This window comes from Primulina tabacum, chromosome 17 (genome assembly GCF_025594145.1).
Source record: "Primulina tabacum isolate GXHZ01 chromosome 17, ASM2559414v2, whole genome shotgun sequence".
Taxonomy (NCBI): Eukaryota; Viridiplantae; Streptophyta; class Magnoliopsida; order Lamiales; family Gesneriaceae; genus Primulina; species Primulina tabacum.
Window position 1 is genome coordinate 3,773,753 of NC_134566.1, and position 22,939 is coordinate 3,796,691.

Below are 22,939 nucleotides of genomic sequence, written 5' to 3' on the forward strand. Positions count from 1 at the left end.
CAGTATTGATGCAGCATGGGAAGGTGATAGCATATGCTTCTCATCAACTGAAGAATCATGAGAAGAATTATCCTACCCATGATCTAGAGTTGGCAGCCGTAGTATTTTCATTGAAGATTTGGAGGCATTATTTGTACGGAGAGAAGTATCAGATCTTCACCGACCACAAAAGTCTCAAATACTTTTTTACACAGAAAGAGTTGAATATGCGGCAGAGGCGTTGGTTGGAGCTAGTAAAGGACTACGACTGTGACATTAGCTATCATCCTGGCAAAGCTAATGTAGTTGCAGACGCGTTGAGCAGGAAAGTCGCAGGGATGGCTCATTTGGTGGTTTCGAGACCTCTTCAATTTGAGATGCAGAGGTTTGATTTACAGACATATCCTCGAGGTAGAGTTCCTCATCTATCTACTTTGACGATCCAGTCTTCTCTCTTAGACCGTATTCGCAGTGGGCAGTTAGCAGATGAGCAATTGGCTAAGTGGAGACAGAGAGATGAAGCCAAGGGCAGTATCTTGTACACAGTTAGAGACGGTATTGTCAGATATCGGGACAGAATGTGGGTTCCGAGCAGCGATTCTATTCGAGAGGATATCTTATCTGAGGGCCATATGTCATTGTACTCTATTCGTCCTGGGAGTACGAAGATGTACAAAGACCTGCAGTTATTATATTGGTGGCCAGGGATGAAGAGGGATATCAGACGATTTGTATCCGAGTGTCTGACGTGTCAGCTAGTGAAAGCGGAACATCAGAGACCAGCGGGTATGCTAAAGCCTCTTCCTATTCCCGAGTGGAAGTGGGAGAATGTCACCATGGACTTCGTTGTCGGTCTGCCGAAGTCAGTCAGAGGGTCCAATGCTATATGGGTGATTGTTGATCGTCTTACGAAGTCAGCTCATTTCTTGCCTATTAAGACGACTTTCTCCATGATCCAGTATGCAGAGTTATATATCCGGGAGATCGTCAGACTTCATGGTATTCCCATTTCTATAGTGTCTGACCGAGATCCTAGATTCACTTCATCATTTTGGAAGAGTCTACATTCATAATTACCACCATACTCTGATCAGAGATTTCATACTACATACACATAGGATATCCATACCCGAAGGTAAGCGGTGAATCCCCGACTACAATGCATCGACTCATATATGTTTCGACAAAACACCCAACCTTGCCACCTGATGACCCCTTGAGAGTCGGTAAACAAGTCAAGTGTAATTCTAGCACATAGAGTCTCAATGTTGTCCCGGGTCATAAGGACTAATGGTGTACAACCATAAACTAGGACTTTTCCACTCGATAAGTGAGAACCACTTGGAAAGTCCTTTATGGAGGGTTGTTCAGTGCACTCTACCAGGAGCACCTATCTGCATGCTCGGACATCACAATGTCCCCTCCCAATGAAACATGGTACTCACATCGCAGATACTAGTCTCGAACTCGAGCGGCCTATATCCTTCTTAGCGGCGGCTGAATCGACTATGAACTGTTTAGAATATACAGTATTCCAAATATGAGTTTCATGATACTCATCATATGAGCATCTCATATTCTTTCTACTATTTGTATATTCAAGGGCTTTATCTATACAACTAGCATGGGTATACAGATAAAGATGTGCCAAAATAATAATTTCAAATATTATTAAAATAAAGATTGTTTATACATAGAGTTTCATTGTGAACACTCGGCCAACACTTGGCTCGACATGCACCTACTCTAACAATCTCCCACTTGCACTAGAGCCAACTACCCATATGCTTCAAACCCATCAATTCGCGATGCTACTCGAATAATGGTCCAGGTAAAGGCTTAGTTAGCGGATCAGCAACATTATCTGCGGAGCCGACTTTGTCAATCGAGACATCTCCTCTTTCCACAATCTCTCAGAGGATGTGGTACTTTCTCAATACATGTTTGGACTTCTGATGAGACCTTGGCTCCTTTGCTTGAGCTATAGCTCCCGTGTTGTCACACAACACCGGGACAGGAGCAACTTCCATAGGAACGACGTCCAACTCTTGGACGAAATTCCTTATCCAAACAGCCTCCTTTGCTGCATCTGATGCAGCAATGTATTCGGCCACAGTGGTGGAATCCGCAGTACTGTCTTGCTTGGAACTCTTCCAAGAGATAACAGCACCATTCAGCATTAATATGAACCCAGAGGTTGACTTCGAGTCATCGATATCGCTTTGGAAGCTAGAGTCACTATAGCCTTCCAATTTCAGTTCTCCACCCCCATAGACCAAGAACAACTTATTGGTCCTTCTCAAATACTTGAGGATGTCTTTCACAGCTTTCCAGTGTGGAAGACCATGGTTGGATTGATATCTACTCACTACACTTAGTGCAAAAGCCACGTCAGGACGTGTAGATATCATCCCATACATGATGCTACCAATCGCAGATGCATAAGGAATGCTTGTCATCGCCGCTATCTCTGCATCAGTCTTGGGAGACATAGACTTGGATAGGGACACGCCATGACACATTGGTAGATGTCGTCTCTTGGACTCATCCATCGAGAACCGCTTCACGATGGTATCAATGTATGTGGACTGGGTGAGACCAAGCAATCTTTTTGATCTATCTCTATAGATCTGTATTCTCAATACAAAAGATGCTTCACCCAAGTCCTGCATCGAGAACTTACTCCTAACCATATCTTAGTTGATTTCAACATCCCTACATCATTCCCAATGAGTAGAATGTCATCAACATAAAGCACAAGGAATGTCACAGAACTCCCACTGATCTTCTTATACACACAGGGTTCCTCAGGATTCTTAGCAAAACCAAACTCTTTGATTGTACTATCGAATCTGAGGTTCCAACTCCTAGATGCCTGCTTTATACCATAAATAGATCTTTGAAGTTTGCATACCATATGCTCACTTCCGATAGATGTAAACCCTTCAGGTTGAGACATGTAAATCTCTTCCTTAATATCCCCATTAAGAAAGGCTGTATTGACATCCACCATCCATATCTCATAGTCATACCATGCAGCTATGGCTAGCAAAATCCTTATGGACTTGAACATTGCAACTTGAGAAAAGGTTTCCTCAAAGTCAACTCCTTGTCTTTGAGTATATCCTTTTGCCACCAATCGCGCCTTGAAGGTCAATACCTTCCCATCCGCCCCAAGTTTCCTCTTGTAAATCCATTCACCCTATGGGAACAATTCCCTCAGGTGGATCCACGAGATTCCACACTTGGTTCGAATGCATGGAATTCATCTCAGATTCCATCGCTTCAAGCCACTTGGATGAATCGGCATCAGATAACGCTTCCTTGAAGGTCCTTGGATCACATCCATGGTTAGGCTCATCATGGCCCTCTTCAAGAAGCAGACCATACCTCATAGGTGGTCTCGAGACTCTCTCGGATCTTCTAGGAGCTTGTATCTCCTCTCTTGGCTCTTCGGGTGTGGGTTCTATAATTGTGGGTGTCTCTCGAACCTCTTCGAGTTCTATCATCTCGCCTTTTCTATCCAATAGAAATTTCTTTTCCAAAAAGGTTGCATTCCTAGAAACAAACACCTTTGTTTCTTGGGGATGATAGAAATAATATCCAACTGAATTCCTTGGATATCCCACAAAGTAGCATAAAATGGATCGACTATCCAATTTATCTCCCACTGTCTGCTTCACATGAGCAGGGCACCCCCATATTCTAAGATAAGAATATTTGGGAGGCTTACCCATCCATATCTCATATGGTGTCTGCCTTTGAATGGACATTTAGTGAAATATCTTTCAATTTTAAGTTATAGAGATCGTTTTCAAGTTCACAAGTACCAATCAAACATTCATTCCTGTAAATTTTGCAAACACCTTTGCTAAATAAACAAGAATATCCATTTTTATCAGCATAGAAATGGAAACAATGTTTTTCACAAAATTAGGTACAAACAAAACATCTCATAAAATTAACTTAAAACTATTGTTCTACAATAAGTAAACATCTTCAACAGCCTTGGCAGCAACTCTTGCTCCATTGCCCATCCTCAAGAAGGTCACACCTTCCCTAAGCTTCCTACTTCTTCCCATCACCTGTAAATCATTAAAGAGATGTGAGCCACAACCGGTATCTAATACCCAAGAAGTAGAGTTAATTGAAATGTTTACCTAAATTTAGAACATACCGTTTCCAGAACTCTTCTGGGCAAGATATTCCCTGTAGTTACGCCTCCAATGTCCAGGCTTCTTGCAGTGATGACATACATCAGCAGTCTTGTCAGCCTTAACTGGTGTGGCTGCCTCAACGGGATTCGGAGATTGCCTCAACAAGGGCACGTTCTTCTCGGGACGTTGGAAAGAACGCTTCTTTCCCTTCCCATGTGGATCAATCTTCGTACCAGATGAAAAACCCACATAAAGAACCAACTTCTCTTTCTTGATGGTGGATTCAAACGTAACAAGCATGTTAACCAACTCCTTAAGGGTCGGCTCTAGCTTGTTCATGTTGAAATTCACCACAAAAGGATCAAATGAGCTAGGCTGCGATAATCGCAACACGTCGGTGGTCAGCTCCGAAGGCAATATCAAATCCATGCCAACGAGCTTGTCCACGAGCCCAATCATCTTCAGGCCATGCTCATGGACCGAGGCCCCATCTCGCATGCGCATAGTGATCAGCTCCTTGACGGTAGCATGCCTAAGAGGCCGTGTTTGCTCACCAAAGAGCTCCTTGAGATGCAAATGAATGTCAGCAGCACTCTTTGCATCCTCAAAATGCCTCTGCAGCTCATCATTCATACAAGCCTGCATATAACACATGGCTTTCAAGTCATGGTCACACCATTCCTTATAAGTCTGCAATTCGTCAGGAGTGCAGTCAGTCGGAGCCTCAACAAGAGGCGACTCAGTCAGTGTATATGCTATCCTTTCCGAATTCAAGACAATTTTTAGGTTTCTTAGCCAAGTGAGGTAATTAGGTCCGGTTAATACGTGTTTGTCGAGTATTGTAGATAGCGGATTGCGAATCGAAGACATTGTCAAAAGTTGTACTGAAAAGTATAACAGATAAATGTTAATGACTATTTTTAAAATATTTAGTAAGATATAAAGTATGGACTTTTACTTTATAAATGATTACTCCCACTGTTTTGACATCTTTCACTACCCTCTAGTGAAAACGGGAAACTCCTTTCCTCAGTAGGTACGCAAGGTCCAATTAGCGAATTATGATCCCGAATAATATCAGCCAATCACAATTCCTAAAATGTAGTTTCCAATTGCATCACAATGCAACCCTCTAGGTAAACTTTTGTCTCACGTTTGATTAGGACCCAATAATATGACGTCGTTCATCTTCACGTGTCAAGCCTTACCCATCGATGTTGAACCTTAATGGACGGTCGCCACGAGTTCCCCCAATAATATGAGCCGAAATAATGGGAGTTTCACGTAGTTCACATCACCATGTCAATGGATGTCACAGCTTTCCGGCACCCAGGGCCCCCCAAATAATATGAGCCGAGCCCCGAGCACGGGTAGCGTTCATCATGCACCCATTGTCGATGGAAGACATGGAAATTATAAACAAATTTATAATTCCCCTTTTCGGGCTTGATATCAATTTTGAATCTTATTCAAAATGAGGGTTTTTTAATTTTGAAAGGTCTCATCATTAATTTTATTTAAAAGCTTGTCATGTTTGATCGTATGTTTGCCGGATTCATGCAACTTTGTTATTATCATAATAATAACGCACATACTCATTATTTATAACATATCATGCATATATTATAAACAGTAAACAAACAAGGATGATCAATCGCCCCAATACTAATGGCACGTGTGAGCTAAACACGGGCCTAGGTCCAATCCTAGGGAAATGCATGGGATGCAAATGCAACTATTACATTATCTTCCAATATTTACATGTCTTCGATGTTCATAATCATCATGGCCACCATCTTCCAATCTTGATCATCCACTATACTAATATTTACAAATAAATATCCATGTCAAATAGGGATACATCTCATGGGGTGGGAACGGGCCATAAACCAAGCCCACTTTATAAATTGATAATTATTATAATCATTCAACACAAAATATCCTAGCATACACCTAGCAAATTGGGCTTGGGCTTTTGATCATCCTTCATGCATAATATCACATATCATACACCATCAATTAATTATCACAATAATTAATTGATCCAATATTATATATCTTGATTCAATCACTAACCGCCACAATTATAAACTAAATTAACAAAGTATACAAACACCTTTGTCTACTTTCTAATTAATTTATTTATAACCGAATTTCTTGTAAATCACAATTTACTATAAATAATTAAAGTCCAACTTCAATTATTTATTTCATGAGGAAATATTTGCAACTTTTGTAAATTTAAACTTAAGGGCCCAAAAAATCATTTTTCACCAAAAAACATTTTGGCCCATTTAAATTTCACAAATGTATTAGCCATCTAATGGCCCAACAACTCAAGGCCCATGACACTTTGATATTTCAAAACACCTTTTGAAAACCCTAGCCGTCATCGCCGTCGCCGGAGCTCCGTCCCCGGATTCCGGCCAACAAAACAAAATTTTTTTTTTAAATGGGGGGGTTCGAGCTGCCCTAGCTGCTCGAAATGGGCAGCCCCTCGGGCAGCCCGAGCTGCCCGAAAAATCACTTGCATTGCCTTGATTTTTGTTGCAAATTTTCATCTCAATCGGTTAGAAATAACCCTCAATATAATATTATGTATATGCTACACAAAAACTAGTACCCTTAGCTCATGATACCACTTGAAAGGGATCGATTTTAGGTGCCCGAAAGCGCAACGGAAGTTCAAAAATTTATTTTCAACAAGAAAATTTCGGCCACCTATGTACTAGTGTTGTAGCATATACAAAAACACAACTATGACATTCATAGGGTGTAAAGAAATCATACCTATCAACCTCTTGAGGTTGATGATGGCTCCAACTAAGGTGTAAACACCTTAGCTCTTGAAAGGATGACAAATCTTCAAGCTTTCCTTGAGCACACCTTGCTCAAAATCAAGCCCACCACCAACTAGGAAGATCCACCTTACACTTGCACTAGAAAATGTAAGGCATTTTCTTTGAGAAGTTTGCTAGCAATTCATCAAAAATGAAGAAGCAAAATTTTTAAGAAAATAAGAGAGAAATTTCGGCCATAGCATTGTGGGAGGAGAAAAGGAGAGTTTTTCTTGGTGCTTGAAAAAGTGAAGTCTAGCATGTGCATGCCATGCCTTGTTTGTTGCAAAAGTTGTCTCCAACCTTTCACCTTCCCATGCATGCTTTTTGAGTGGGCTTGTAACAATTACAAAGGGCCCATGGACTTTTATTTAAATTGTCTCAAACATATTTGAGCCCAATCAAATCTTACTTGAATTACTCAAGTCTACTAGTTTAAATAATTATTCCAATTGTGCTCTACAAGGCCCAATTTAAATAATTCAATACTTGAATTAATTTAATTATTTGAACTCTACTAGGTCCACTAGTGTTTAATTAATTCAACACTTGAATTAATTTAATTTAGTCCATAATAATGTTTATAAAAATCACAATTTTCAAATACATTATTTGTTTGGCCAACTTTTAATTTAGGAACACTTCCTCAAATTAAAAGTTACGTTCTCCTTATAGAAGTCATACTTCTATTTTATTTATGCTTATAAACTCCTTTATAAGCCGTTCAACACATTGAACAATTTTAACTTCTCAACGGGATCTAGAAAGCTAGTACTTGTGTGGCTCTCAATGGTTCATTGATACAACTAGCCGTGGGTTCACATCTCCATGTGATTCGGACTAAAAATGTCCTTATATAAGCATACCCCAATTGCTCCATTCTTACTTATCAACTCCTTGATAACAAGAACGTCAGAACTCAAGCCTGATAGTACCCAACCAATCATGTTAAACGCCTAGCAGCATCGCTTACATGATTTCCTAGGTATCAAATGATAGTGCCTGCAAGAACCATTCAATTATGGTTAGCGTACAGTACGGTCCCTTCAACTCATATATCCCGACCGATTCGACAACCATTGGTATATCGAGAGTTGTCAATGAATCGATACTATGTGTCATGTTGTAGTTGCATCGATGGTGTAATCTATGAAACCCCTTTCATAATTACCACCATACTCTGATCAGAGATTTCATACTACATACACATAGGATATCCATACCCGAAGATAAGCGGTGAATCCCCGACTACAATGCATCGACTCCTATATGTTTCGACAAAACACCCAACTTGCCACCTGATGACCCCTTGAGAGTCGGTAAACAAGTCAAAGTGTAATTCTAGCACATAGAGTCTCAATGTTGTCCCGGGACATAAGGACTGATGGTGTACAACCATAAACTAGGACTTTTCAAGTCCTTTATGGAGGGTTGTTCAGTGCACTCTACCAGGAGCACCTATCTGCATGCTCGGACATCACAATGTCCCCTACCAATGAAACATGGTACTCACATCGCAGATACTATTCTCGAATTCGAGCGGCCTATATCCATCTTAGCGACAGCTGAATCGACTAGGAACTGTTTAGAATATACAGTATTCCAAATATGAGTTTCATGATACTCATCATATGAGCATCTCATATTCTTTCTACTATTTGTATATTCAAGGGCTTTATCTCACTACAAGAAAAAATGGCTATACTGACATTTTGTTAGTGACATTTTTAAAATAATGTCGTTATTACATACATATCATGACACTGGTTACACATAAAATTTTTAATAAAAAAAATATTAAATTAGATATGTTATAATGACGTTTTTAATGAATGCCACTAAAAGTTTTTATTTTTCCCACTCATTTCCAATTTTTTAATCTCTCACTCTCTCTCTCACTCTCACCGCCATACATCTCTTAAAAAAATTTCTCTCCAACAATCTCATTATCTCATCCCAAATCGGCTTCCTTCCAATCCCTTGCATCATTCCACAACACCACCTTCTGCCACCAGAGCCACCGTGAATCATGGCTCATGACGTGTAGCTTCGGTCTAAGCCATGAATCGAAGGATTTGAGCCTCGATTCGGGCGACTCGAAGCCCTAGAGCGAGTCTTGTTTCTGCAATTTCTTGTGCCGTCTTGTTCGAGATTTCCAGCCTAGTTCTTGGTGAGATTTCCTGACTTCATTCACAACTGGAAAAAATAATAGAACCTTCTCTTTTTCAGAAGATTTGAATTTTTAGTATTATTTTCTTGGGACTTGCATTTTTTTCCTCCTTTATTTTACTCTCTTAGTCAGCTATTTGGTGCAGATACACCATCTATCCACTGGTGACCATCAAACCTCAACCAATTGAGTTCGATGGATTTTCCTTAAATCAATATGATAAACTAAGTAAAAGACATGTTCCTTAATGAAAAAAATGCTTCTTTCGCAACAATTTGATTTGTAAATATTTCTAATTCTATGAACTGTGTATGCTGAGTTGGAGGAAATGAGGACCCTTAACCTCTTGAGGAAAAATGACAATTGACAATGTTGGAATTTACTGGTGTGTTGTACATTGAATGCTTATTTGATGGAGATTGGAGGTATGATAACCTACATTGTTTTGGCAATTCAATCCATTTTGATTCTTGAGCACTCCTGAGAACTATTAAAATTCGTCTCATTTTGTTACACTCTTGCTATTGTATCATTCAGATATTAAACTGACTATTGTGATCATGTTACTCTTTCAATTGTGTTTTCTCCTACCAGAGTGCACTCCTTTTTTTCTTGGAAAAATTAAAAACTATTAATCTGAAAATTAATGAAAAATGACATTCTAAATCTGTATCGACTATATTTTTTTTCTCATTCTCATTGACAGGGATGTCAGTTTCAATAAATTAATGGGAGGGATTCAAAATAACATTGCCAGAAATCTGAAATTTGTGTTACTATAATGTTCTGCCATTTTTTTTAATGAAGTATCATCTGTAGAGAAAGAATCTATCCTAATGGAAATATGATAATATGCTATAAATCAGGCTTTTCTCTTCTTACTTAACCTGGTTCACTTCTTTTCTGGTGCATTTTCTCAACCAGTAATTTTATTCCTTGCCAACACGTTTCTAACCAAATGATCTTACTGTTGTAGTTTTTTGACTTGCAAAATGCTGAGTGGAAATATACCTGGAACAATCATGAAGGATGGAGGCAACATGTATGTTTTGTATTTTAATAATCATGAGAAAATGTTCTTGGTTCGTTTTATTTCATAAACTAAACAATGTACCCCCTTTCAAATTCTTGGCATGAAATTAACAATTCTTGCTTTTTATTCTCGATACTTAACATCAACAGTTTTAAATTCAGGTTCTCCATCTAAAGTCATCATTTATGGACACTTGACATAACAGTGAGTTTCTTTATTTTCTTTTATTTTTTTGTTTTTGGATTCTGAAGGTTTTCTGTAGGATGTTCAAATGGAATTAATAAACTTAAAGTGGCTTAGTTGAATAATATTTGTCTTTACTAATAAGAAATTTGTTCAACTCTGTTCCTGTGTTCCTAGAACTCTGAAAAGTTGACAAATGTTTACATTATCATGCTTATTATTTCCAATATATTTAGTTGTTTCTTGCCTTTTTTTCTTGTAGTAGGAATCGAATCGTTAACTTGTTCAGAGGCTCATCAAAAGTGAATACACCGTAAGATGCATTTCGGCTACTTATTGTTTTTTGCCTCATTAATGGTCAGTAATATGGACTAGTCTTAAATATAACAAGTTGGTAAACTTGAGTTCTCTCTGATGCTAACTCTTCCCATGCTTGACCTTCAACAGAGGCCGAATCCTTCCATGTACTAAGGATTTATTATGTCCTAGATGTAAGTATGCTATCCTTTTCTTCCTTCGAAAAAGCAGTATGTTTTTTAAGTGAACAAAATCTGATTACGTCATTTTCGTAATTTGGATTTTGATTATCCTTCATTATTTTGGGTTGGTTTCAGTGTATAGAGCCTCTCCTCTCAATAAATTTCTTTCGTTTGTAACCTGAGAATTATTAAAAGTATGGTGGATTTCTCAATGTGCTGTTTTTGGTTAAATAGTTTCTTCCATGTCTTTTAGCATGATGCTGCGTGTCGTGTTATTGCAAGATTGAAGAAGGAAGGGGATGAGGCTAGGTCATTATTGGCACATACTGAAAGACAGATTCTCTTTTCTTTTGCAGCTCCAAATGCTGCGGCATTAAGCAATGGGAAAAGAGTTTTTTGACTTGTTCAGTTAGCTTTGTTCTTTTCTAAATTCTTACTCTAGATATCTAATTTTGCATGTTTTCCTTTGCAGCTGAGGATGATGAGATGAGACCAGATGGGAAAAGAATCTGTTCAGGAATCTCGAGTAGTATTATTTACGATCATACAGACTGTAATGCTTTTCTTCACAACAAAGGAAAAAGCGCCATGAATTTGAGGTTTTGGAAACATTGTTCATATATTATAGTCATTGCCCTTTGTAACTTTGTTTTTTATGCCTGATGCGTGATTCAAGATATCACAATATTTCATTCGAAAGTAGTTGATGTGCATATGTTGCACATACATATCTAAGAGTTATGTGTGAAAAACTGTTTTTTTGTCGTTTGATATGATTTTTGATCTTTTGAAATGATTATTATTCACTTTTTATTTTTATACTTTTATTTTATTTCTAAACATATATAAATTGTACTCGCAGGTAACAAGAAGACCAAATTTTGTCTAAAATATGATGTTCCAAGATGTTGCTAAGCAAATTTAGTTGTTTTTTGTATTGTAGCAACATTGTATTTATTCATCGACTTAAATGTATCGCAGTGAACAGTTTCAGCAATTATATATTATTACCTTGATTTATATTATTTTGATTCATTTTACGTTCTTTAAAAGTTTTAATATTATTTTATGTTAAAATATCATATGTATGAATTGATTGTGAAAAAAAGAATTAGAATATTGTTTAAAAATCTTGAAGTTAAGGCATTATAAAGTGTCCTTATAAACTGATATATGGACATTTTTCAGTGTCTTTGTAAATAGATTAAGGAGGAATCTATCATTGTCATTATATATAGTAATAGAAGACATTCAATGGAATCTATCATTGTCATTATATATAGTAATAGAAGACATTCAATTGTGTCCATAATATAAAACAAAGGCACTTATAAATGTCCTCATTAACACAAAAGGAGGCATTTGTAAGTGTCTTCATTATATGTCTTTAGTGACACTTTGCAATGTCTTTGTATCTTTAAATCGAGGCATTTATGATGTCGGTTTTAGTATTATATACTGACACTACATAATGTCACTAACCTTTAGCCGACACGAGAATAGACGACATTGTTTTCGGGTGTCACTAGAAGATAAATGTCACTATATTCTTAATCTAAGGACATTTTTGAATGCCACTAAAAGGCTATATTCTTGTAGTGTCTATGCAACTAGCATGGGTATACAGATAAAGATGTGCCAAAATAATAATTTCAAATATTATAAAAATAAAGATTGTTTATACATAGAGTTTCATTGTGAACACTCGGCCAACATTTGGCTTGACGTGCACCTACTCTAACATTCACAAGTACTGATAGCTTCTGATTTTCAGACATCATTGTCTGGTAATTTGCATTTACTCTATCATTCTCAGCTCTCAATTTACTTATCTCAACGTTTAGATCACTGCAGCTGTTTTCTTGCAAGCAAGTGAACTTACTGATTTGATCTTTCAAGTTTTGATTTTCAATTTTAACTTCCTCTAATGACTCAGAAAGTCTTGAGTACTCTTCTACCATATCATGCAATGCTTTAACTAAATCATTTCGTGTAAATTCATCAGAATCAAAATCAAATACTTCTCCAGATGTTGAGGCTGATTCAGTGTTTGCCATGAGACACTTGATTTCTTCTTCATCACTTTCACTGGAATGGCCATCTGAGTCAGAAGATTTAGAGCTAGAATCCGCCCATTTGGATTTACTTTCTTCAGCAACCATTGCTTTGCGGTCTCTTCTAGATTTCTTATCATTCCGCTTGTGCCCCTTCTTCTTTTGGTTATCCTTCTTAGGTTTCGGGTAATCAGCAATAAAATGCCCAATTTTCCCACAGTTGAAGCATGTCATATCACTAGGTGTTGAATCCTTCTTAAAGTTTCGTTTTGGACTTTGGTATGCTCGGTGATTCTTCTTCATGAATCTTGAAAATTTCTTCACAGATAGGGACATTGCATCATTGCTGATTTGTTCAGCAGTGTTGTCAAATGTGCTTTCAATAGTAGCAGCAGGTGATACACTTGGAACAACTGTAGCAGTACTAGTAGCTGCAAGAGCCTTGGTAAGTGGATTCAACAAGGGCTCTTCTCCACTTCTTACTTCCAATTCAAACACATAGGCTTTTAAATCTGCAAACAAGTCATGTAGCTCCATCTTGTTCAGATCTTTTGAAACTCTCATAGCCATTGTCTTGACATCTCATTCTCTGGGTAAAGCTCTCATCACCTTGAGTGTCACTTCTCTATTGCCAAGTTCCTTTCCCAAAGCTGCTAGTTCATTTACTAACCTGCTGAATCGCTCATCAAACTCGCTTAGAGTTTCTCCAGCTTTCATCTTAAGATTTTCAAACTTTTGCATTACCACAGACAGATTGTTTTCCTTTGTCTGTTCATTTCCTTCACAGATTTCGATGAGTTTCTCCCAGATCTCTTTTGTTGTAGGACACATTTTGATTTTGTTGAAGATATTCTTGTCAAATGTTTTGTAAAGAATTTCTTTCGCAACATTGTCTAGATTTGCTTTCTTCTTGTACTCGCTTGTCCATTCACTTCTTTGCTTTCAACCATTTGTGGTGCCCCTTCAATAACAACAATAGCTGTATTAGGTTTTAGAATTTTCAAGGGACCATTTGTGATGATAAACCACATATCATCGTCTTGGGCTGTAAAATGAGCTTGCATCCTAATCTTCCAATCATCGAAATCCTCCTTTGAAAACATAGGGACTTTGCTGAAATATGCCATTTCTGTTGTAGATTTTCAGAACAAGAATAACATGCTCTGATACCACTTGTTGGGGATCAAAATAGAGTTTAGAGGGGGTTTTTTAAAAAATAATTCAAATTTTAAAATTTATTTCAAAACTAATTTAAAAAAAAAGGTGTTGCAAAAGTAATGCAATCCGCACTTGGTAAGCGCGGACGCTGCCTACGTGGGGCAGCGTCCGCGCTTACCATGTGCGGACGCCGCTCCACATGCAAGCGTCCGCGCTTCGTAAGTCCGTGCTTGGTAAGCGCGGACGCTGCTCCACATAGGAGCGTCCGCGCTTCGTCAGCGCGGACGGTGCTCCACGTAGGAGCGTCCGCGCTTCGTAAGCGCGGACGCTCGCACGTGGAGCGGCATCCGCGCATGGTAAGCGCGGACGGTGTATTTTGTATTTTTTTTTTATATTTTTTCGATTTTTAATATCCGTTCATTCATTATCATGCCTGACAACTTCACGTGAAAGGCGTTCATTAAGTCGATACCCGACAACTTCACGTGAAAGATGAGATTCTGAAAAATCACGTGAAGACCAATAATTCAAATAAGAATCGAAGCTATACAGTCTTCACATTTTATTCTCCTATATAATTGATGAAAAATTCGAGGAACGAGGTATCAACTTTCTCTTAAATTTTTTCTCAATTTTCATTTGACAAAATGTCTAACATCAATGTACTATTATATTTTGGTGGTCATGTAATTAGCGATAATGGATCGATTGAATATAGCATTCCATTTGTTAGACCGATACGAGTATTACGATCTACTAATTTGATGGAGTTAGTTGAAGTTGTGCATAAAATGTTAGCAATCGATCCAGCGAATTTTTCTCTGAAGATGTCAACAAAGTATTCATTCATGGAGAGAGCATCTTGGCATGAAATTGAAGTCAATCTCGTTGATGACGATGCTTTACAGTTCATAATGCAATGTGACAACATGCATGTTTTGCATCTGTACGTGGAAGCAAATTCAATTGAGCATAATGTTGGATTTGATGATCCTGAATCTTACGTTCCACATGCATCCGATTCAGGTATTTATAACCAACCCGGTACGTCTACATATGGTGGTTTCCAAGAGCAAGAATCTTATGTTCCACTGGTTGCTGAAGGACTCGGTAATATGAGTTTCGATAATGTAAGTGGGCCTAGGGATCAATATATAAATGTCTCGTCGGAACAAAATAATGCTCCACATTGGCCGAATCCAACATTAGATACGAGCGCTCGTTGTCCGGATCAGGTCAACAATGATGATATTTGGAGGACTGATTCCGAACCCGATATGTCATACAGCGAGTCTGAAGAAGAAGAAGTGAATGTTGATGATGAAGTGAATACTTTTTACAAATCCTGGTGAGGGTACATCATCTCGACAACCACCACGTGACACATTACAGAGGCAGACCGTACCATTTCTGTCAAACACTTCTGAGATGCCATCATTTTTCAATAAATATTTTGGTGAAGAGCCTCATGATTATGTCGATGTTCCTCGTGGAGTGCAATCAAGCTATTACAATCCGGATAGAGGTGAATTATGCGTCAATATGTTATTTAAAGATAAGAATGATCTTATTGCATCTATCAAGGATTATTCAGTCAGAGTTGTCAGGCGTGAGTACCGTGTCGTGGTTAGCACACGCAGTTTGTGGAAGGTACGCTGTAAAAATAATTCTTCTACGGTCATTTGTTGATGGGGACTTCGCGCTTCTTTGAAGGCCCAGACTGGTTATTGAAAAATAACAAAATATGGCGGGCCTCAAACATGTATATCTACCGCTGTTGGTATAGACCACAAGAATCTGAACAGTGATATGGTGGCACATACGCTACTGGGAGTTGTTCGTTGTCATCCTTCGTACGAGATTAAGTATATCATCGAAAATGTGAAAGATAAATATAGATATCAAATCTCGTACACGAAGGCATGGCGAAGTTTGAAACATGCTATTGAAATTGCTTATGGTACATGGGAGAGCTCCGTGCAATTACTCCCCAAATATATGTGCGCTTTGTCAAAATATAATCCGGGAACAGTTGTGGAGTGGAAGCATCTGAGAGCCAACAATGAAATGAGTAAGACACTGAACTATGTTTTCTGGGCATTCAGGCCGTGTGTTGATGGGTTTCGGCATTGTCGGAAAATAATTAGTGTTGATGGTACACACTTGTATACCAAATACAAGCATAAAATGTTGATCAGTGTCACTCTGGATGCGAACAATCAGGTTCTACCGCTAGCATTCGCTATTGTGGATGAAAAAACAACAGATTCTTGGAAATGGTTCTTGGAGAATGTAGGAAGACATGTTGTTCGTGGTGAAAACGACGTGTGTCTTATTTCTGATAGACATAAGGGAATCGTGCGCGCAACTGCAGAGCTACCATATTTTCAACCTCCATACGGTGTGCATCGTTTTTGTTTGAGACACGTGTGTTCAAACTTTAACACTAAATTCAAAGACGTGCATCTGAAAGATTTATGCTGGGCGGCAGGCACACAAAATCAAATTTGTAAGTTTGAATCAATAATGGAGGCAATCAAGCATAAAAACATTTTGGCACACCAATATTTGGCTGTAATTGAGAAAGAAAAATGGAGTTTGGCTCATGACGGTGGTTGGCGTCGTGGGTTGATGACAACCAATATGTCGGAGTGTTTAAATAGTGCGTTGAAGGGTACTCGTAGACTTCCTATATCTGCCATAGTACACTTGACACTTATGAGGTGCGTACAATATTTTATTGAATGTGTGAGTAGAGGTGGTCGTATGGTTCAGGAAAATCAGCTGTGGTCAGATTATGCATGTCGGATGTATGACAAGTGGGCGAGAAAATCTAATGAACATCGTGTTGCCAAGTATGATGTACGTGAGCAAACTGCTACGGTTGCAACTGTAGGAAGACCAAGTCGTGGCCAACATATGCAGGTGGTGAAGTTATCAACGAGTGATTGTTCGTGTGGTAAATGAACGATTTTTGGCATACCATGTTCTCATGCTATTTGTACCGCAAAGTGGCACTTGTTGGATCCCACGACACTTGTGCAGCCATGGTATAATATATCTGAGTACTTAGCGACTTACGAAGGCAGATTTCAACCTCTTGCAGATGAGCGCTACTGGGATCCTCCAACTTTCGAATTGCACCACAACCCTGTTAGACGTGAAAGAAGAAGAGTTGGTAGAGATAGAACAACTCGATTGAGAAATGAGATGGACACAACTGTTTCTAGACAAAGACAATATTGATAAATTGTTTTGTTAAATTGTAATAACAGTTGAACTATTAAATGAGAAATTAATTATTTACCTCTTGTTTACTTTGTTAATTTTTTCTATTTACTGTGTAAAAAAAAATGGTTCATAATTTCTTTTAGAAATGCTACCGCTCGAGCGTGAGGTGTTCGAGAAAATTTTCCAGAACGCCTCGCGCTCGAGCGGTGAACTGTTACCGCTCGAGCGTGAGGGGTGCGCAAACTTTTCAGCGCACCCCTCGCGCTCGAGCGGTAACAATTCACCGCTCGAGCGCAGGCTCCCCATTACTTTCTCTTTCCACCTCCCTTTCAATTCCCCTTATATTTCCTCTTCTCCACCCATTTCCTTATCTCCTTATCTCAAATCCACCATTCTCCATTCCCCTTCTCCTTATCTCATTCTCAAAACAAATTCTCATCTCATTCTCAAATCATCTCATTCTCAAACAATGGCTCCCAAGAAGGTGAAAGATAATCCCGGCTCTTCTTCTTCTTCGTTTGATAGAACTAGATTTGTTAGTGATGCGGCGCAGGCGCGGTATGAACATGCAAAAATTAATAGAAACCCGATTCTTGAGCGGGGATTTCGTAGACAAAGAGAAGATCGATACGTTGGGCCTCTTTTGGGGTTGGAGATGCGCAGATGGGAAAAATTTGGAACTCAACCGAGAGCGGCGGTGGTATCGGTGGTGCGAGAGTTTTATGCAAATGCGGGTGAGAGGACGGATGCCAAGGCCTTTGTTCGAGGTAAACTTGTGTCATTTGATTCGGGTATAATCAATGCTTTTTTAGAAACGCCAGAGGTCGATGATTCTGCCTTTCAGGCTTTGGTTGCTAACCTTGATTATACTGTGATCATCAACACCCTGTGTCATCCAGGGGCGATATGGAAACCAATAGGGGGGTCACCAAGTTGTTTTGATGAAAAATATCTGACGGCCGAGAATGCTCTTTGGTATTTGTTTTTGGTGAGGAGAATGATGCCAGTCTCACACAAAAGTGAAGTACAAAAGGAGCGAGTCGTGGTGCTATATGCTTTGTCTCAGGGTTACCCAATCAATGTGGGAAAACTTATCAATTCTCAAATTTTGATGAGCGTTCATAACAGACACATCGGGCTTTTCTTTCCCTGTATCATATCAGAGTTGTGTGCGATGGCAGGGGTTGTGTTCCGTGATGATGAAGAGTGGATGCAACCAATGAAGCCCATTTGTGCACAGGACTTGCAGCGGAAATACGCTAAACGACAGTTAGACTTCAGGACGGATGAGGGAGATACAGGTGGATCGAGTACCGCCGCCCCGCGTCGAACACAACCCCACAGACGGTCCCTAAACGACAAAGTAGATGAGATGCTTGCCTTCATGGCTCATCAGGAACAACTTAACTTGAACCACAATGAACATCTCGCATTTATCGAGTCCACGATGCAGACAACGATGGTCGAGAGGGGTGTTGACCCAGTGACCATCCATTCACCTCCTCCGTTCAATTTTCAATATGACTATCAGCCGCAAGGGAATGCAACAGGAGTGCCACCACCAGATAATGACGAGGATGAGTAGTGATCAACGAGTGAGGTATGTGAGTGAGGTATGTGATATCATGTTCTTCTTGGTATATTACTGTAGTTTTTGGTTCTTTAATTTTAATTTACTTATCGCAGATGAGCAGGATAAAAAGAAGAACAACAAATTTGAGGAGATGGACGTCAATAATGTTGTTTCATATTAACTTTCGATTGTGTATTTTCTTCTGTTGAGATGTGTAAAATTTTCAAAAAAATTGGAACGTTTATGTTTATATTTTTTATTTCATCTTTGTTTATTTGAGTTATTTTTCCTGCACTTGTATTCATCTTATCTTTCGTTTATTAACACTATACTGAATAAATAATAAAATATAGACAACGCAACAATGCAAACTGTACAACAATAAAAACGTTGAAGTTACAGTTAATTAGCATAATCATCATCATAATGAAAATGATACAAATGGCTTCCTGTTCCACAATCAGGTGGATATCAGGTGGATTGCGTCTTCTCCTCCCTCTCCGCAATCCTACATTTTCAGGAATTTGCTCATTTGAGTAACCTGGATAAGTGACAGGGGAAATAACATTCCTCTGTGGTCGAGTGTCATGCACAATATGCTGAGGTCCAACGTTAAGCAAATTAGTGAAACTTTGTGTGTTGGACCAATAAGGAGTCTGAAAATCAGTTTGACCAAACGGATGAAAATCACCGAACCTTGGATAACTGAAAAAATCAGGTTGAGTATTAGATGTTCCTGCAATATTCAACTCAGCTGACGTAATAATCGTAGAGTCTCCTGCAAACCCACTTGGTTGCCTAACCATATCACTTCCCCATCCTAATGATGACTGATGCGAAAACGGAGAAGGCGTACTAAAATTTTGTTGAACATTCATTTCTCCAACAAAAGTATTGTACGGACGTGGTTGAAAACCAACGACATTCACTGCAGGTGATATGGTGCGCACAGTTATTCGATTGTACCATTAAAAGTAGTCTTCGTCAGTTTGCATCGATCGCCCGTGTCGCACCCCTTTACAAACATATCTGAGCCGATTATTCCACAACTCAATTGAATTTCTATGATACTCTCTCCAATCGGTGTTTCGATGTCCTATTCTCGTGATATTATGCATATCGTCATTGTCGACGGCAGACCCTGGAATTGATTGCCGTCTTCGAAATTGTCGCATTACACGATTAGGACGATGCATCTCCACGATGTCAAAGCATATAAGGGGAAAAACACATCGCAATATTTTATTGTCGTATGAATCAATAATTGTCTTCACATCTATGTCATTTTTCTGATATACGCTCCAATTAAACTGTAAAAAAAAAGTAAATAAAATGTCAGTATTCATTTAATAAATCAAAACAAAATAGTCTTCGTGTCATCAATATTACGTATTAACATTTTATAATACCCCATTATTATTCATACGATCTAGAGAATCCCTTATAATTCTTACGGAATGTGTTGGCGAATGTGTGTAACTAAATCCATATTTCCACCTACAATTATAAAAAAAACAAATACATATCAACAAAATAGACAAGATATATATGATATTACCACCATAAATTTTAAACATTACCGTGCATCATATGGAGAAACTGGAATGAAAGCATCCGGATCAACGGGAGGTACAACTAATGTTAACCCATTTCGATCGGGGTTAACACATTTAATCCTGCTCCATGCCCATACCTATTTATAATAATTAAAAAAATTAAAAAATTTAACCAAAATATTATGTTAAATATTCACATCACATTAATGATACCTGCAGGATATATAAAGGTCCAGCCATTGTAGTCTTCTCTATACGTGATGCGTTACACAACTCACGGTATAGAAATGCTAAAACTGCACTACCCCAACTATAAGACTTCACGTTATCAACATCTCGTAGCAGTTGCAAAAATATAAGTCTAGCTGACCCTCCTTGGTAGTCAGGAAACATTATTCCTCCAATAATCATTAACGCAACACAACGAGTAAATTTCACAACATCTACTTCTGAAGTTTCATCATTAACAAGGTTAGATATACAATGATCGTGTAGTGCAGTCATAGATAGATGACCACCTTTCAAATAATTTGAAGCTGGCAAAAATCCCAACATATCCAAACATATGTGCTGCCATTCCTCAACTTTATGTGACACATCTACGCCAGTTACTGCTTCACCATCAATTGGTAGACCCCAAATTATCGAAACATCTTGTAATGTCACTGTTGTTTCACCACATGTAAAATGAAACGTATGTGTCTCGCGTCGCCAACGTTCAACAAGCGCAGTAATCAAATGATTATCAAGAACTTGAGAGCCACATTCTAAAACTCCATAAAAACCCATATGAATTAAATATGCGAGTACACGCCTGTGTAAATAATTATCAGTATACAACTTCCAAATCAAATGGTCTGACCTCTTCAATTTGACAATATCATCAACTGTTAACGAAGACACGCTTGATGACATATGTGTCGCTTGTAAATAGAGGACACTGGGATCTTCTGGATTTCGATTATCTGCCATTCTGAACTATGCTTTAAATCTTCTCAACTTTGTCAAAAAAAATTTCGGTGAGGAATTATGAAACCGATGAATGAGAGAATGAGAGAGTAAAGATAAGAGAATGAGAGAGTAAAGATAAGAGGAGGAAAGAATAGGAGGGAAGGAACGAAGAAGGAATCGGGTAAGATAAGGATTGGACGAATGGAGTAAAAACACGTAGGCGCGGTAGGATAAGGATTTGATGAATGGAGTGACACATGGTGCTCCACGTGGGAGCGTCCGCGCTTAACAAGCGTGGACGCTGCTCCACGTGGGAGCGTCCACGCTTGGTAAGCGCGGATTGCATTACTTTTGCAAATCTTTTTTTTTTCAAATTAGTTTTGAAATAAATTTTAAAATTTGAATTATTTTTAAAAAAAACCCTTTAGAGGGGGGTGAATAAACTCGTTCATTTGTTTGACGTTTTTTCAAAGGTCTAAGAATCCTATTAGAGATTATAGCTTATCTTATTCGAATATATTACCAGCAGATCACAATAACTTATGCGGAAACGATATGATGGTTTAAGGTGAAAATAATAAAACAGTAGGCAGTAAACAGTGGTTGTTTCTGGAAGTTCGAAGATGAAATCTTCTACGTCTCCCTTTCTTCTGTTTCCAAAAAGTATCACTAAAAGACTTTGTTTTTACAGTACAACTCTTGTACCCACCCACTTCACTAGGAATTACCATTCGCCTATTGAAGCTCTTAGTTTCACAACACAGAATAATGAACACAACAAAGTTTTGGAAAAGACTCTTTTCCAGATTACAAACTCTTCTCAATAAGATGTAGTAAAGTGAATAGCTTGTGAAGAGGTAACGAAACAGCAGCACAAGATGATATCGGAAGATCAGATATTTGCTATAAAGATTGTGCTGCTTTTCTGTATATTTGAGCTTAAAGATAAATATTAGTTCCTGATTGCTCAAAACAACATTGGATAGAGAACGTGTTCCTTGATAATGATAATTGTTGTTTTCTATATTGGATTGATCCTTTAATATATAGAAACCTTGAATCCAACATCTATAAACAAAACGGCTTCTTTGACTTCTGAGTAAATAATTATATCAACGAAAAAGGGTCCTGCAAAAAGCTTCAGAATAATCAGTCTTAGTTTTATACCAAAACTAGTAAGGCGCTTTAAATGTCTTCGTACAACATTAATTGGTGCAATTAATACTAGTACTATATAAAGTAACGGTAACATTTAAGACTTGTAACTATCAAACGAAAGACGTTAGTTCTGCTTTTTCTTAAGCTATGTTCTGTTTCTGCTTTTTACAAGCCGTTCAGTACTCGATAAGTACTGCTTCTGTTTTAGCGATACGAGTGCTTCTGCTATTTATTTGTCTTCTGTTTTTACTATCACGACCTACTGGTTCTGACTCTCATCACCATAATTAAATTAAGTCTAACACATGTCTAACTTGCAAAACAAAATAATCAAAAAGAAAAAGGAAGAAACTATGGATATAGTATTCTAAACTTTTTACATGTGTATATATGCCACATTTATCCGATAATTTATATAAT

The 22,939-nt window shown here is 38.3% G+C and overlaps 3 protein-coding genes across 11 annotated transcripts; 2 read left to right on the forward strand and 1 right to left on the reverse strand.

The window, feature by feature from the left end:
- The first annotated feature begins 8,849 nt into the window (after nt 1-8,849).
- Nucleotides 8,850-11,858, forward strand: LOC142532060 (putative LRR receptor-like serine/threonine-protein kinase RFK1). 9 transcript variants are annotated; one of them, XM_075638370.1, is made up of 7 exons: nt 8,850-9,143; nt 9,850-9,915; nt 10,120-10,185; nt 10,622-10,672; nt 10,807-10,850; nt 11,311-11,437; nt 11,701-11,858. In XM_075638370.1, the coding sequence occupies exons 2-7, from the start codon at nt 9,872-9,874 to the stop codon at nt 11,702-11,704; spliced, it is 336 nt and encodes a 111-aa protein (XP_075494485.1). In that variant the 5' UTR covers nt 8,850-9,143; nt 9,850-9,871; the 3' UTR covers nt 11,705-11,858. The 9 variants fall into 9 exon arrangements, 3 of the variants coding, with proteins under 3 accessions (XP_075494485.1, XP_075494486.1, XP_075494487.1); XM_075638371.1 differs by having other exon boundaries at nt 10,625-10,672; XR_012816463.1 differs by having other exon boundaries at nt 9,850-10,185; nt 11,121-11,437.
- Nucleotides 11,859-15,859: 4,001 nt separating this feature from the next.
- LOC142530431 (uncharacterized) lies at nt 15,860-17,017 on the forward strand. Its single transcript, XM_075636265.1, has one exon. The coding sequence runs from the start codon at nt 15,860-15,862 to the stop codon at nt 17,015-17,017; it is 1,158 nt and encodes a 385-aa protein (XP_075492380.1).
- A 2,163-nt stretch (nt 17,018-19,180) lies between these two features.
- Nucleotides 19,181-21,684, reverse strand: LOC142530432 (serine/threonine-protein phosphatase 7 long form homolog). Its single transcript, XM_075636266.1, has 6 exons — nt 20,624-21,684; nt 20,435-20,547; nt 20,264-20,351; nt 19,876-20,164; nt 19,294-19,782; nt 19,181-19,185 (listed from the first exon to the last, which is right to left on the reverse strand). Exons 1-6 carry the CDS (start codon nt 21,380-21,382, stop codon nt 19,181-19,183), a joined length of 1,743 nt encoding a protein of 580 aa, XP_075492381.1. The 5' UTR covers nt 21,383-21,684.
- Nucleotides 21,685-22,939: the final 1,255 nt, after the last annotated feature.

What these genes read in the sequence shown, in the direction of transcription:
- LOC142532060 (XM_075638370.1), top strand. Translation starts at nt 9,872, where the DNA reads ATGGGAGGGATTCAAAATAACATTGCCAGAAATCTGAAATTTGT. An exon ending in TCATCAAAAGTGAATACACC is followed by an intron (nt 10,673 to 10,806) that starts GTAAGATGCATT and finishes GACCTTCAACAG; the next exon opens with AGGCCGAATCCTTCCATGTA. An exon ending in GGATTTATTATGTCCTAGAT is followed by an intron (nt 10,851 to 11,310) that starts GTAAGTATGCTA and finishes TTTCCTTTGCAG; the next exon opens with CTGAGGATGATGAGATGAGA.
- LOC142530431 (XM_075636265.1), top strand. Translation starts at nt 15,860, where the DNA reads ATGGTGGCACATACGCTACTGGGAGTTGTTCGTTGTCATCCTTCGTAC.
- LOC142530432 (XM_075636266.1), bottom strand. Translation starts at nt 21,382, where the DNA reads ATGGCAGATAATCGAAATCCAGAAGATCCCAGTGTCCTCTATTTACAA. An exon ending in GACCTTTATATATCCTGCAG is followed by an intron (nt 20,548 to 20,623) that starts GTATCATTAATG and finishes TATTATAAATAG; the next exon opens with GTATGGGCATGGAGCAGGAT. An exon ending in GTTTCTCCATATGATGCACG is followed by an intron (nt 20,352 to 20,434) that starts GTAATGTTTAAA and finishes TTATAATTGTAG; the next exon opens with GTGGAAATATGGATTTAGTT.